General features: G+C 38.4%; 1 protein-coding gene across 1 annotated transcript in view; it reads left to right on the forward strand.

Annotated features, from left to right (window-relative positions):
- Window positions 1-16854, forward strand: part of shank3a (SH3 and multiple ankyrin repeat domains 3a) — a 122265-nt gene that overhangs the window by 81144 nt on the left and 24267 nt on the right. Inside the window, 1 exon segment of the mRNA XM_026366266.1 lies at window positions 3970-4083. Within this exon segment, the coding sequence (XP_026222051.1) occupies window positions 3970-4083 (114 nt within the window).

Consider the following 16854-nt stretch of genomic DNA (forward strand, 5'->3'; position numbering starts at 1 on the left):
CTTAGGGTTCCTGATGCACACTGACAAATGGTTGAACAGCACAGCATTTATTAAGACTGTTGATGACCCCACTCTCTCCCATATGGCTAAAACGTTTCCAAACTGCCAGCCGCAGGGTGCGCCATGTCAGAAGAGTCATATTGTCATTAAATAGTTTGAGTATGCCGGGTATCAATGAGACGGTGCAGCTAGTGAAATTGCAGCTGCTGTACTTCAATCACTGTTCTGATTATGTCACATATAAATAACAACACTAGCTCATTCACAGAAATGGACTTCACAGAGCCACTTGATAAGCCACTTTATAGTACTGGTTAACCAGGACAGCCAGTATTATGTTCACTAGAGCCAGATAACTGAAAATTATCCAAACTAAGTTGAACTCACTTTGTGGTACTAGTAGAGGTGTAAATGCATGTCGACATATGCTGTGTTTGCTCCTACTAGTTCACCTGTGGAGGTGATTATGAATCTGTGTGGCACGTCTCTGCTTACAGTGATACATTTGACATAGGCGAGACCTCAGAGGGAAAAAGCTGCTGTCCCACCGAGGTGTTAATTGCCTTATGTAACGAACTGTTTTTTAAGTTGCTGTATGTAAAAGGAAGGAGAAGCAATGCTGTAAGGAAAACAGCTTTTTTGCTGTTATACAGTGAAACAAGTCAAGTCTTCAGTCTCCTTTGCATACATGAGTAGCTTGATGTATTTTGTTTCCACACTTCACACGTCACTTTGGGCTCATTTGCAAATTAAGATATGTGCAAATTCAGTTTTTACTGTCTTTCTCTGTCTTTCTTTGTCAAAGGTATACTCAATGGTTATCTATTATATCAAACACTCATCAAAAAGTGCATGGTTTCAGCTGTCCTGGCAGATTCTGTGTTGTGGCTTTGAGTATCTGAGGAGTGCAGCATACATCTACTTCTTCACCTACAGCAAACAATCCAGTATTTACTACAGTCCCTGGCAGTGTCTGAGTCGAGATTTTGAAATTTGGAAAATGTCACAATCATTATTAAAGTTTGTCAGATTCATCCACAAACTTGTAAGAGCATCAGGGCAGCTTGAAGTTTATTGGACTTTGACAGTGAACGTGTAAATATAGTTGTTTGATGTCACCATTGGTCTCAGTCTGTTACCAGGAGAGAGTTTGAAACCACAGACTCTGAACTTTCAAATGCAGTTTCACCAGATTACAGATCCCAGATGTGAGCTTGTTAAATTACATCTTTAACTTGGGAAATGTTAAATCGGTACAATGGGGGGATCATTTGATTGTGATGAAAAAAATTTTAATAGGAAATATAATATTTTTCATGTAATAGATGGGACGTAGTGTAAACAGTGACATTTTCTCATGACTACAACTGTAGTAAAAAAAAAACAAAGCAACAAGGTACACATTTTGTAAATTCTCCTGCACAGCAGATATACACAGTTTGAGTTCCTTCCTGCCATTTGGTTCCTGTGAGCCCACATCTGATTCACAGGGACAGTTCTCATGCCAACACAGTGTTGGCAAGCACCAAAACAGAGTGGCAGTGTAAGGTAGAGCTACTGACACAGCAGGGAGCACAATGGATATACAATACATTTTATTACCTTTTTACATTTATATTATGGATTTATGTACTTTACAGTACGTGTACATATAGTATAAATACAAGTGGCTACTGTGCCAGATATAATGCAAAGAAAGTAATTATGAGAACTACAGTATTTTACATGTAGCATGTATTTTTACTGTAAACACATGATTTATTAAGTGACACAGTGGCACTGTGATATTTTGTTTGCTGTATTTGTGTCTCTGTGTTTATGCATTGCTGTCAAACATTGAAGGCATTGAAAAGATTATTAAGCATGTTGTGGATTAAAATACATTTTTGTGTGTATATTAGTGCATATTTCATTGACCTTTCTTGACTTTAGAGATCATGTGCTGGTATGTATAGCTTAACAAGATTTTACATAATGAGCAGGTGTATGTAAATATATTTAACATTATAAAGTCAGTTATTTTATTCAGGCATTGTTTGAACTATAATGACTGATTCTGTCCATATTGTCGGCTAGTGGTCTCAAGTAATGGATTAGCAGTGCAGGGGATAAGGGAGTGAGGGAAGTGAGTGAGGGCAGCCTAGAAGCTCAATCAGAGGTCTCACCTTTTCTTTCATTTCTGTCAATGGGGAACAGAGAGCACAGCCAGCACTTGTCTTCTGCAGGGACACCATTATAGTGTAGTCAGACACACTGACAGCGACATGAAAGTGGGGGGATTGGGGAGGAGAGGGGGGATTGGAGATATTGACTGGAAAATCATTCACAAACACAACAAATGCAAGTGAGAGAGAGAGAGTCGTGCATAGTAGTGAGCTGGGGATACAGAGAGAGAGAGAGAGAGAGTAAAGGGTTTAAACAGTCAGAAGGAGTCTGCTCTCAGGAGAAAGGCAGGGAAAAGTTGTGTTAAGCTGAGATCAGAGAGGGGGATCAGTCCATGGATCCTCTGTATGCTCAGTGTCATGTTTTTTACAGCAGGGAGTCGATAAACAGCCATTCTTTCCTCTTGCATGCCACTTCTCTCTTAACTAGTGTTTGTTTAGCCAGGCAGACGTGTGCATATATATGCGTATATATACATATATACAACAAAAAATGCATGTATGTGATTCATTTAGATAAATTAAAAAGACAGAGGAATATGAATTAATATATTACTAGTATATATAATAATAGTGTAGGATAGTAATTTTAGGGATATTGTATTTACTTGAGATATGCATCTTCATTCATGAAAACCATTTGCTTCTTCTTCTTCAGGCACAAGATTTATGCATTAATTCTTGTAATTTTTACAAAACTGTTAAATATGTAACGTGCCAGGAGAGGAGACATCTGTCAGCTAAGACAAAATGTGAAAAATGCATACTTTGAGAATAATAGAGTAAACCTCATGTTTCCAGCAGGGCTGATTCAAACATGACTGACCGGAGAGTGTTCTGAAACACACTGCTGCTTTGGCCTGTTTCTGGATGTGAGTTTCTAAACATAGATTGGGAAAATTTAGGGGATGTAAGATGTAGGACACAGTGCAGCTGCAAACTCTTGAGAAATGTATTTATTTGTTACACAATACAGTAAGAAATCCTGTGATTTGCTGATAGTCGATCATTTACTATTATGTCACAAGAGATGAAATCCAGTTGGCTGATTCTCTTAAGCGCTGCAGGTTATATTACCATGACATGTCCCCATGCCAGAGTAGAATATAGTTTGGAGCAAGTAGACTACATCATTTAGCAGGCTGTCTGCTGGCTGCAACATCACTGTCGTTTCCTAGCAACCAGTTTAGAAGAAGGGCTCGCTCAGGCAAAGCTTCAGTTCCAGCTGGTGATCTCTGAGGAGTGTGTGCGTGTGTGTGTATGTTAGTTTGCCGGGATAATGGATGAGTGTTGTAGAAATGAGCATGCAGGCTCAGTCCTGCAGGGAAGATCAATATCAACTATACATTCATCTCTAATTACCACAGCGGAACTTAGGAGGAGTCTCCTTTCCGCCCTCTTGCTCTCTTTCACTTCTCACTTCTCACACTTTTTTTTTTTGTTTGTCTATTTGTGTTTCTCCTAATATTACTCCTTACTTTTGAATCATTGTCGTTCCCAGCAATTTTTTTTTTATATAAAAATCATTTATAGCTGTGAAAACATGAAACCTATCTCTGAATAACCTCTGTATGTTGAATTAGTGCATAGTAGAGTACAGTATTTACTGATATTCTCTTCCTCTGTGCACACTCTGAAATCTAAAACAGAGAAACCTGAATACTTCACTCTGCTATGTGACCCTTTGCCCTTTTTGTCACTTCCCAAAGTCATCACGGGGTCTGCAACCTCAGAATGGTAACACCTATGTGTGTTTTATGACAATATTTACTAATGTAGATACCCCCCCTATTCTTTTCTCTGACAGTGCTGAGTATAGGCGAAGGAGGATTCTGGGAAGGCACGGTCAAAGGGAGGACAGGCTGGTTCCCAGCAGACTGTGTTGAAGAAGTCCAGATGAGGCAGTATGATCCACGGTTAGGTAAGACTTCACCATGCACACACACACATACTGTACATGCAAATACTGAACACAATACTGACCAACAAGTTTCACCCTTGAAGAGTGCTGCCGTGGTGTGTGTAGCTCTGTCCATGGTGCTGAAAAGAAAAGTAATTTTCACGTTCTGTTTTTAAATATACTGCAGACCTTTATTCAGTCAATATTTCTCCTTAATTCTTTGCCTCCTGTGCTGACTTCTGACTGTCTTGAATTTTCCACCTGGGATTGTTAGGCTTTTAGGGGCACTTAATTAGCACCAAAATAAACACAGGTGCACAGGAAAGATCAACCAGTTCATTCTGTTAAAACCATTTAAATAGGAAATTTAGCAGTAGACTTCTTGCAAAATGTCATGCCATGTTAACATTTCCTAATTCACATTTTCTTGCATACATTTTCTAATTGTAAAAAAGATTCACTTTCAATTTTAGTGTTTAAACTGCATTCAGTAAATCAGGTTTTTTCATTGAACAAAATGAACTCAAACTCTCAAATTCCCCCACACCATTAACATACATTCTCCCCAGTTTGTGACATTGAGTGCAATTGCTGGAATTATTGCCTATTACTGAACCCAGCCTTGTCAACTTCTATAGTCAGTTATTTCACATAGTGTCTGTCAACAGCCATGTAGGAATCGGCTTGAATTTGAGTTCAGATATTTAATATGTGTCATACAAGAATGTTATCCTATATGTGAGTCATGGCTTGCTGTCACTGATACAGCTATGAATTCAGAGTTATACAGGACATTCTACAAAAAAATACCAAGGTATCAATTCATGAAAAAACTCACAAACAGTGGATCATGCAGCAAGACAACAACAAAACTATGATTTGTCATTTTAACAATAAATGCTTGTAAGGCTAGCAGAAATCACAAAAAATGACATCACTGATGTTGAAAATGAAAGCTGATCAGTGTGTCCTGCAATCAAGTGACTCAGTGTGATATAATCTATGTGAGGCAATTTTACCTAGAAGGTACACAACTAAGAATGAGAAAAATATTCATTCTTAGTTGTGACTGCAGGCAAATAGAAAAATATTACTGTTGCAAGTCTATTTAAAGGTCAGCTTTATTTATCCCCCTTATTGCACACTGTAAATATATACCATCCATGATATTGTGACACATTTGAATGGAACTCTTTGTAAACAGTTGGGAGTACATCAGATTAATGTGACCACATCCCCGTTTAGACTGTCATTTAATTAGCAGATGGCACATTTCGTTTGCTGTGGTCTCCAGGGGAAACAACATGTGCAGCACTGACACTGGATTCAATTCTGTGCAGCATCAAAAACAGCCATTGTGAAAAAAAAACATCTGTTTATTGTGTGAAAAGGTTTAGTGATGTGAAATGCTGCTGCAAGTTTTGGAAATAGGACAAGGGTGAGCTTGTCATAAATATCTCCCTATTCCTTACATGTTTGTCATGCTTCTCCTAGGACCTATTTCTGGAGCAATTGGGGCATTTTTCCTTTTCAAAGAGTTGTTGAGGGATTGAGGTTACCTCAGAGTAGGTGTGAAGAGATGAGAAAGGCCAGAATCTCTAAATACCCTATTTAAATGCATTGTGAGAAAAAGATGGTGGGAAAGAAAAAGCCAGATAGCGAGTGAGACGGATGGTGGAGCATACTCTTAAGGACAGCAAAGTGGAGATGGCAGAGGATGTCTTTGAGAGAGGTAGAGTGAAAAGAAGTGAGGAGAGGGAGGGAGATTGGCCTGATATTGAGGCCACTCACACATAAATCCTGAAAAACTCAGAATCTATTTCTCCAGGATAAAAAAAAGTGCCTTGTGCCTCGACCTCACCTGTTACCTTTCCAGTTACAGTATTCTTTGTTACTTCCCAAGCATTGCTCCAAATCTTACTGCCAAATGTTTGCTACTTGCTTAATGTTAACTTAATATTGAGACATAAAGTTATGTTTGATAACAAAAAGGGTCAGTGCCACCTAATAACACTATTGTGCACCAGAGACTAAATAAGCTATCTACCCGGAAGACTGTACAATCCAAATATATCGTACTTTATAGACGTAGTTAATGCTTACTTTAGCCAAACTGGACAAAATTAATTGGGCTATAAAATATAATATAAATATAGTTATATTTTCCTAAAACATTACCACCAGTACACTTGTTAGGGGGTCCGAATAATCATTGAGCCCATAATGACTCCTGGATGAAAATGTACTTAATAGAGAGAACTTGAAGCTTGTTAATCCCATTATCCAAAATGGCACCTTTATCTATGAGGCTGTTGTAACTGGTGTGATATTTCAGATGGGTGTGTTTGGATGTCAGTTGGCAAAACCTTTAACATGTTTGACAAATGAGGTTGAGGTCATTTTTTTCAAATCCTGTATATATCATTATTTATTCCTGACCTATCACAGGTGAGATGTAGGTGAAAGGTGTGTGTGGAGGCAAGTTGTTGTCTAAAGCTCTGTTTTTACTGAGCCATGCCCACTTTTTGCAATCCAATCAAAACTATACAGAGTGTGCCAGTTTAAATTTGGAAGCACTCTGAGTGAAATAGTAAACAATCACAAAACCACCCCAACTCCAACCAAGGTATTTCATGGAAGTTCCAATTTGTAGGCCGTGATGTCTGAGAAATGAACATAGACTGTGACCTATGAATGGTTAGTTGGTTTCAAACTTGTGTTACTACTACTACTACTACACACCACAGTTCAATGTACTGTATTAATTATACAGTATGATTAAAAACAAACTGATTTCTGAATCTACTGAGGCATTTCAAAATTGATCTTACCCTCAATCCTAAACTTATCAACAATAATACGACAGCAAAATTACACAGGATGACACAGTAATACACACCAAGACAAACTTAAACACACAGAGTTGTTTATCTCAAGGCAACCATTGAGGCGACACTGACAGTTAGGGCAATATGTCTCAGCCTAGTGAAGCAGTCTGTCTACAATTAAGTAACCTCAATACTTCTGTGCTCTCTTTCTCTTTCTCTCTCTCTCTCTCTCTCTCTCTCTGCCACTCTACATCACCCGTAAGTTATGACTCTCAAAGTGCTACTCCTTTTTATCTATCTGTCCCTCCATCTCGTTTTTCTCACCCTCTGCCAGGTTTCAAAGAGTAATGATGTAGAAAAAAATGGAAGAAAGCTGTTTGTCTTTGGGGGAGAGGGGGTATTGAAAATGGTATGGTATGGGTATGGGAAAATCAGTTAGGAGGCAATAGACACAGAGGATTAGAGAGGAAAAAGTAAGAAAGCAAGTGTCCATGCGAAGAAGGTACACTTTCTACCATCTCTGACTCTCCTGGCTGTTACCCATCACCACACTGCTCTTGTCTCTCTCAGCATGAACTGAGCTACTTGAGGCCAACAGTTCATCCTCAGCCGATGCTCGAGGACACAGAGATGGGGAGTAAACAAAGTGTAGATACTAAAGGCAGAAAAAAAAGGGAAGGAGGGGAGCATTAGCGACAGATGGAGAAAACGAGACTGAAGAGCAAAGACTATTGATTGAGTTCATTAAGAGTTTCAATGAGTGATGTAGCCATTTGCCCATGCTGCTGGCTGTAAGCAAATGGCTGATATATGTTTGTGTGTTGTGGATGTCCGCTGTAACCCCGTTATTAAAAATAATTGTAATGTGCTCTCCAGACTACCCAGAGACCGAGCATAATTTCAAAAAGTTAAACAACTGTTTAATCTATCGAATACGCTTCACATATTCTTATCTCCCCACTCCCTACCTCAGACACCCACACACAACACATATGTCGCTGTTCTGTGTGTGGAGGTTAATAGTAGATGTTTACCCGCAGTAATGGAGGGAATAATGATGTGAGTATGAACTGCTCTTCCCTTCCTAATGATGCTATCAAATTGCCAGGGGCCACTCATTTTCACCACTAGTACCATTAATCTACAAAATATCTTGGGATTTTACAGCCCTCTAGCTTAAAAACTCCACCCTAGTCCTTCTCTCCCCCAAAAAGATTGCACATTATAGCGAACTATATATATATATATATATATATATATATATATATATATATATATATATATATATATATATATATAGATATATATATATAGCTTTTGAAATTTAATGGTTTTCTGCATTAATTTGTAAAAACAGTAAAAAAAAAAATAAAAAAAAATCTTTTATTTCTTTAGTGAGACCAACCATGAAAACCTCATAGTGCTAGTGAAAAAAAGTATGTATGTACATACATCAGAAGGAGTTTTAGCCCATTCTTCCAGGCAGAACTGCTTTAGATCGGTCATATTCTTTTGACATGTCATGTGTGTCTATCTTCAAGTCATTCCATAGCATGGAACAGTTCAAAAGGTGGATTTTGTTTTTCTGAAGCCACTCTGTTGTGTGTTTTGAATCATTGTCCAGTATCATTACCCAACTTCTACATTTCAACTGATGTAGACTTCTGAGCTCTGAATCCTGAAGAATTTTTTTGATACACTTGGGAATTCATTCATCAATGCAAGCTGGCCAGACCCTGATGCATCAAGGCAGGCACAAATAATGATGTTTCCCATGAGGTTTTCATGATGATATGATGTGCCCTTTTATGCCAGATTTAGTGCTGTGTACTTTTCAAATAGTTCAATCTTTGTATCATCAGTCCACACAAAATTTTGCAAATACTGCTGTTAAGTGTCAATGTACTTTTTTGCAAATTTCAGGCATTTTGCATCATTCTTTTTCGTAAGTAGCGGCTTCCTTTGTGGTGTCCTACCATAGCCACCCAACTAGTTCAATGTTTTACCTACAGCACACTTATGAACACAGATGTTAGCCAGTTCCAATGATGCCTTCAAATCTTTGGCTGTCACTCTGGGTTGTTTCTTTACCTCATTAATGAGTGCTTGTTGTGCTTTTGCGGTCATTTTGACTGGCCATTTTTTGGTAGAGTGGCCACAGTCCCAAAGTGTCTCCATTTGTAGATTGTTTGTCTACCTGTAGACTGGTGGATTTCTAAAGTCTTCACCACTTTGTGACCATAGATCATAGATCTTCTTAAAGTGTATTTTGGGGAGGTTTGGCTCACATAAGCATCTTCTTGAAATGTGAGAGCAGTTTTGGTCAATCAAAGTAGCTTTTTTAAGGTCAATATTCCAAGGGTTCACATACTTAAATGAGGACATTTAAGTATGTGAACAACAGTTTTTTATTGTTGTTCTCAACAAAGATATGAAAGATCAGAATTTCCTATGTGCTATTTTTTTAGGTACATCATACTCTTGACTTAGATGAAGATCAGATCAGATCACATTTTATGACAAATTAATGCACAAAACCACGTTTTCCTTGACACAGTATATACACACACACACACTCAGGACATAATAACACACATTCTTCTCCATGATGGGATAAGCTATGCTTGATTTTCTCAGTGGTTTTATATCTTAACAAGCATGAAAACTTTTTTCTTTTCTCTTTGTGCTAGCTCACTCCATTGCCTTGCTCTCCCCACACCACGGCATAGTTGAATGACTCACAGCCGCATGAATCAGCCCAGTCAGATCCAGCCTGGGCTATTTTTAGCCAGCCCATTAAGAAGTTTTGGAGTGTGTCTGCACTCCTTTAGAATGCTTAAACATCAACGTCCCTGCAGCAGCTGAGACTGACATGGGCAAAGCGCGTTGGGGTGTAAGTTGGAAGAGAGCTAAGGAGGGATAGATAGATTAGATGAAATTGATGAAGGATAATTCAGGGAGTCATATGGTCATATGGTCACTATCAATGTAGTTTAATCAACAGTGGTCAGTCTTTTTTGTAGCTTGTGTAACTTCCCCTCTCTCATCCAAAATGCAAGTTTAATGGTTATTGCTGCTACAGTGATGGATTTCAGCTATTATTTAAGCTCTTCTAATAACAGTTGTACACATTTTTCTTAACACTTTTACATTATTAGTAATATAATTCTTTGGAACATAATTACAGACACTGTCACCTTTGAAAACTGAATGCTGCAGACTATATTTTAATGATGGAAATGCCAATGTGGTTTGAGCCTACTGCATTTTGTTAGTTTGCTTGTTAAAATAGAAGAGACAAACTGAAGACATGTTCTTGCTGCTTCTTTCTATTACTCTCTTTTCCTCTGCTTGCTGTGGAGAAATCAGAAAGCGTTGTCATTTATCTTTTTTTCATTTATACATACTTTTTTTTAATACTATAACTGTGTATGCTGAAGTCCTATAAGCTTTGCTTTGTTCTATAGAAAATAAGAAGTTGTAAATGTCTTTTTTATTTCAATTCATGTATTTGTATAGCACTAAATCACAACCGATGTCTCAAGGCACTTTACAGTGTTTAAGGTTTAAAACCTTACAAAATGTATACAGAATTATATAGAAAACCCAATAACCCCCTTGAGCAAGCACTACGTGACAGTAGAAAGAAAAAAACTTCCTTTAATGAAAATATGAGGACATCCAGGCCTTTTATGTCTTTTAAGCATGCTTGAAATTTGATTAATTGATTCGTTTCTTCTGGTTTCATAGATAAATAAAGCTGGATATCATCTGCATAGTAATGGAAATGTATTGGGTGTTTTCTAATAATTTTGCCTAAGGGGGGCATATATAAAGGAAAAAGTATTAGTCCAAACACAGAAACTTGTGGAACTGCATAGCTAACTTTTGTGTGCATAGAAGACTCATCTTTCATTTAAACCAGCCTAGTGCTGTTCCTTTAACCCTAATGACATGTTCCAGCCAATCTTCATGCAGGTTATTCCTGGATTTGGTGATAAAGGGCAGATTGGATATTGGATTATAATTTCTTAAAACCAAGAGGTAGAAGTTTGACTACTGCAATCTTGAAAGGCTGTGGTAGCCTGCTAGTAAAGATAGATTAATCTTATCTAATATGAATGTGCTAATCTATGGTAAAACATTTTTGAGCAGTCTAATAGTGATGGGATCTAAGACACATGTTGATGGTTTACATTAATGAATTATTGAAATTAACTGACTCGTACGTACAAGTTCATCCATACCAGATGCAGGAACGATCTGATAATTCTTTTCATTAATAGTTATGATTTTATATAAGAAATTTTTTTGAGTATGAAAATCAGTATTGCTTTGATTCCCGGTGTGTCCTGATTTAACAATCAAGCCCTATTGTGCTCTGTTAATGCTCTCTCAAAGCATTGGTTCTGTATTTTAGGATTTATTGTTCAGATTTATTCGGTCACAGCTTTATTGTTCTCAAAGGTTGTTGTCACCTTCCACCAGAACCTCAGGACTTTCAATCCTCAGCAGTTTTCTTACCTGGTATCTGCTATCCTAGCCCCCACCATAGGTCCTCTCTACCCTTGACACGGACACAGCAACTGACAAATTATGCCCCCCACTCTCAACTTGTCTGGATAATCTCTGCCCTCTGTCTTCCAGTCCTGCCCGTACATCAATTCCTAATTCATGGCTCACTGACCAGATCAGAGAACAACGTACCATGATCAGGAGTGCTGAGAGGAAATGGCACGAGTCCAAGACTCCATCTGCTCTAGCAGAATATCAGAGCCTGCTGGCATCATTTTCTCACAGCGTCACTAGGGCAAAAACAGTACTACCCAGAACAGTAACACTACTGACACCAGGAAGCTTTTCTCCACTTTGAAATCCCTTCTCTACCACCTTCCACCTATGTCACTGCTGATGACCATGAGCTATAAGCTACCAGATGTCTTCATTGAACAGAGACATAGTGCTAACTTCATCTAAGAACATATCACTCACCTAGTTTGCCACTCTGACCGAGGATGATTAATCCACCCCAGATCACCCCACTCCTGACCCCTCCCTTGTGGAAAGTTCTGTCTCTTGCCCTTTTCAACAGCAGAAAGATCAGAGCCTAGCTTTTGGACTATACAGTACAACACAACTCATTGTGCAGGCTCTGGTCATGTCTCGGCTTGACTACTGCAAAATCCTACTGACGGAGTTACTGGCATGCACCACCAAATCCCTCCATATTATCAAAAATACAGCAACACGTCTTATATTTAAAAAGCCAAAAAGAACACACATTACACCAATTTTCAGATCTCTGCACTAGCTTCCTGTAGCTGTCAGCAACAGGTTCAAAGCCTTGACCCTTGCCTACAAAGTGGTCAACTTAACTGCACCTGCCTACCTGAACTCCCTCATCCAGGTCTACAGTTCCTCCCACCCAGTGCTCTCCGCCAGCAGACGACATATTGTGGTTGTCTCACCTCACCTCAAAAAATTCCAGGTAAAACTGTTCAGCTCAGTGGTTCCGCGATAGTGGAACGACCTGCCCTCATCTGCACACTCAGCTGGCCCACTCTCAATTTTAAAAACTTGCTGAAAACAGAACTCTTCAAAATATTTCTTTTAAACCTTTTAAAATTGAACTTATACCCCATGAAACTGAAACATCTCTTCTTAGGGCTAAGTTCTTGGCTTAGATATTTTCTTGCTTTGTACCTCACTTGTAAATCGCGTTGGTCAAGTGTCAAATAACTAAATGTGAAAACATAAATGTAAAGGTTAAGCTGAGCAAATGCATTAACATAATAAACAGAGAAAGGATTTACCTTTCAGTGACAAGTTATTCTCAGTTAAGTTCTTTGACGTTGCCATAAATTAGTCACCAGATTGTAAATAGTGTAGATAGAGTTCAGTTGGTAACTCTCTAGTGGCAACTTGTAAAATGCAAAGCGAGTATGCAAATGCTGACACCACAGTGCACTGTATGTGCATGCAAATAGACTTTTTTACGCGTATATGCCTATGCACACACACACACACACACACACACACACACTTCAGTTATTCTGTGTGGAGTCAGCAGATAGATTAGCATAGCCAACTAATCCATCTTATTAGAAAGACAGAGCAAGAGGAGGAAGGAGAGAGAGAGAGAGAGTATAAACCATTGGTTGGAAGACATATCTTTGGCATTAAGGTTTAGCTGAGTCAGTGTTATAGACTGCCAGTTTAAGAGGAGTCCAGCTGAAAAAAAAAAACCCTACAGTGACATATCATAAGATGTGAATATGTGGGTGTTGTGTTTGTTCATAGAAAAGTGATGGCCACTATCTCTACTTTTCATCAGAAATCAAGATTGTGTTGAGTCGTTCCTCACTCTCTGGAGGACAGGCCCATATCAAATAATAGATGGCGATGCTATTAGAACAATAAATCAAAGCTGAATCAGGTCTCACAGTGGAGCAGAGACATATCACATTTGACAGGGGCAGCATTAGATGACACCAGGTCACGTGCACTCAAATAAACGAGCATCTACACACACAGGCTATTGCATTGCTCACTGGAAGTCTATGTCACAGTGTCATGGCTGCTCTTAAACCCAATATTCACCTCTAGTACTTGTTCTTACTAGCACTCAGACATAGTTGGCTGATTCATTTTGTTTACATAAACTCATTCACTCTTTCACTATGTTGGCTGGCACATCTACAAATGTGGCAACATGCATACACATGGAGCAACGTACCTGGCAGAGTTGTAAAGCATCCCACTGACTGGGCATGACTAATCATACGCCTGTCCAAAAAGCCCCCGTTTTGCTCTTTCCCTGTTTCATTATCCATTTCTTGATCTCTCTCCCTCTCTCAGCTCTCAGCATCAGTTTTCCACTGTGCTGTAGAGTTGTAAGGTGGAATTTTTGTATGTGTAATTTGGTTGAATCATGATGAATTTAGTTTCAGAATGTGCTGAACTGTAGTTTTTGTTTATGAATTTAGTAACTGTTGAAAATATATAAAAAATAAAAATTCACACTAAAAATCCAAGATAAGCTCCACAGATTCGTTTGATGAACACAGGCAGCAGCAGAAGAACAGAGACAAACAATTTATCCCTAAGATTTAAATTTATTAAATCTGAATATTAAAATTCAACAATGTTTATTTTACTTAAATCAATAAAATATTTGTTTAATAAGATGTGTGACAATAATAGAGCATCAGTTCAGTGATTGTTGCCAACACTAATCAGCAGGGGCTTTAGATGAAGTGAGTGAAGTCTCAAACCACCCCCCTTTATACACTGCACTAAAATAATAAGCAAGAAAACATCCACCAAAAACACTAGAACAATTATAGTCACTTTAAAACAGAGTAAGACTTCTCATGAGTCATCCTTTAAGGGAGGAGGGACGAGTCACTTTCTCACCCTCCATACGATACTTTTCCCATCTGACTTTGACAATTTAACATTGACGTCTATAGCTTAGGAGGGCGTATATATACACATCTGCCAATATGCCAATTGAAACTGAGTGTGTGCTTTGGAAGGGCACAGTGTCCAACCCTACGGAAGCTGAGAAGGACATAAGTAAAAAGGAAATATAGTACAGTATGAACTGCTTGTAACCATCACAATGCTCTTTAGTAGAAAGTAACATACTGTATATCCTGATAGAAATGCTTTCAGTCACTATACCCTAACTTACTGTTTCAGGATTTAGTGTTGGATACACTTGTTTTCTTTGTTTTGCTAGAATATGTGTTTGTCTTAGTGCAGCATTAGGTATTAGCAGCAAGTATTCAAGGCTTCTTCTACTCTCTTCTGAGGTATTTATAGGCGTTGCTCTCTGCCTGACACTTAAATGATAACAGCAAGCTCTCTGAACGCTCGTCAACAAACCAGCCAATTCTGAGAGAAAGGAGGAGGACAAAGAAAGAAAACAGAGAATCAAAGATGTGAATTATATACTGGAGGCTGAAACAGAATGAGACAGTTTTCAGTACTACTCATCCAGGAAACTGCATCTCTCTATAAAAATGTAGAAAACTGGGAGTTCTTCAGGAAATCAGTGCTGAGATATTTGGAATAGCCGTCTGTACAAAATGGACGTTCCTGGAGTGCTTTTAATAATCTCTAGGCGAGGATGAGAGGGAGTCCAGGCCCTGCTTTCATCAGTGATTTAAGCTGGAGGATGGACCAGATGAGTTAAAAGAAGAAAAATGGACTGTTGTCCAGTCATGGTGTCAGATCTGCCTGTGCTGTGTAGCAGGATAGATGGAGTGGTTACAGTTGTAAAGGCAGAGCATCCAAACTCCCAATGTCGTGACCTGTACTGGGGTAAGTCGCTTCCTGCAACTCTCTGCACTGTTGTGTCATCAGCACACTGACTAGACATCTCACTTGTAGTAGATAGCATGCAAAGGTAAAAGGTGGTCTTGTAGGAGAACCTAAAAATATCTTCGTCTTTTGTAAATCTGAGAAACTTGCAATATGACTCAGCATAAGGGGAAATGTAGTAAAGGCAAAACAGCAGTGGCTGTCTACAAGTGTACACACATTTCCATTTTAAGGATTGTGTATACTACTACTACAAATGTTAGTGTGTAATCGGAGTGTGTATTTCACTACTTGACTACTAAATTTTTAGTATTATAAATATTATTATAAAAAATTCACTTTAAAGCCGTTTCAATGTCCCCATTGTTGATAATTGAAGGTCCGATCACTTTTCCTTTGTTCTTGTTGCCCTTTGCCTCTTCATCTTACATCCACCCTACTCCACAAGTGATAATTTAATGTAATGTTTTTATTTTCTTTAATATTTGTGTATCCATTTTTTATACATATAGGTCTTGAGTAAGTCCCATCTTTTCTTGTAAATTCTTTTTACATGTGAATGCAACAAGGAAAAGGGTGACTCCTCCATTAACAATGAAAATGACTAAATAGATATATTAAATGCATTTTATTGAAAGTAGAATTTGAGGACCTTAAGGACAAGACCCTCGTACAGAAATGGAGCCTTAGACAAGAGTCAGCGAGTTGTTTATACAACTGTGACTACTTGGAAAGAAACATACTATCTCTTAAAAATATTTTCACTGTCCGTCTGTTGTTATCTTCCAGCCTTCTCGCTCTGTTTTTTCTCCATTTCAGCCTTCTGTTTAATCTGTCCTCCCTGTCGTCCCACTCTAGCGCATTCTTTTCTTTCTCATTTTTCTCTTTTTGTACTGACACTCCCCACTTCCCAGATAATTATTACCCTGCATTCACCATTTAATGTCCATGTTTGCAGACAGACTGCTTGACAAAAACATTTAATGGTGTATCACAACCATGTATAATATGCGTATAATAAACTGTGTGTGCACATTTATATTTTGCCACATTAGGGGTTACATTTTATCCTATAGTTCTAAAGGAATGTGTATAATTTATTTGAAACTCTTATTGCTCTTTATTTCATATTGATCTTTTTTCCTTCACTTTCCTCCTTGTGACAGCGTCATATTGTGAGCATGACTCATTTTAACCAGGAGTGAAAAAAAAATAATTGACTTTTTTTTTTAAGTCTCATTCAAGAATTGTTTGGTAGAAGAATGGGAAATCAGTGATGGACATGGGAACATTAAATGATGAAAAAAGTTTCTGTGGAACTGGGTTAGCCTTGTATGCACTTGCAAAGTCCAGTGATTTGATGTTGGATCTGTGGATTGACAAGCACACTGTTTGACAGGACAAAAGAGGAAGAAAGAGAGTTATTCTCTCTTTATTACGAGGATCTCCTCACAGGCTGTGTGGGTCTCAGGAAGCTATCACACCACCAGAGTTTGGATTCATTTAAACAGTGTTTTAATATTCCTGCGGTAGTAATCTCCCGCAGTTTACTACAACCCCCTGCTTAGTCTTCTTTCCACCTTGTTTAGGAGGTTAACGGGCACAACGTGAACGAGGAGGCAGCAAGAAAAATGGA

The sequence above is a fragment of the Anabas testudineus genome, chromosome 6 (assembly GCF_900324465.2).
Source record: "Anabas testudineus chromosome 6, fAnaTes1.2, whole genome shotgun sequence".
In the NCBI taxonomy this organism is placed as follows: domain Eukaryota; kingdom Metazoa; phylum Chordata; class Actinopteri; order Anabantiformes; family Anabantidae; genus Anabas; species Anabas testudineus.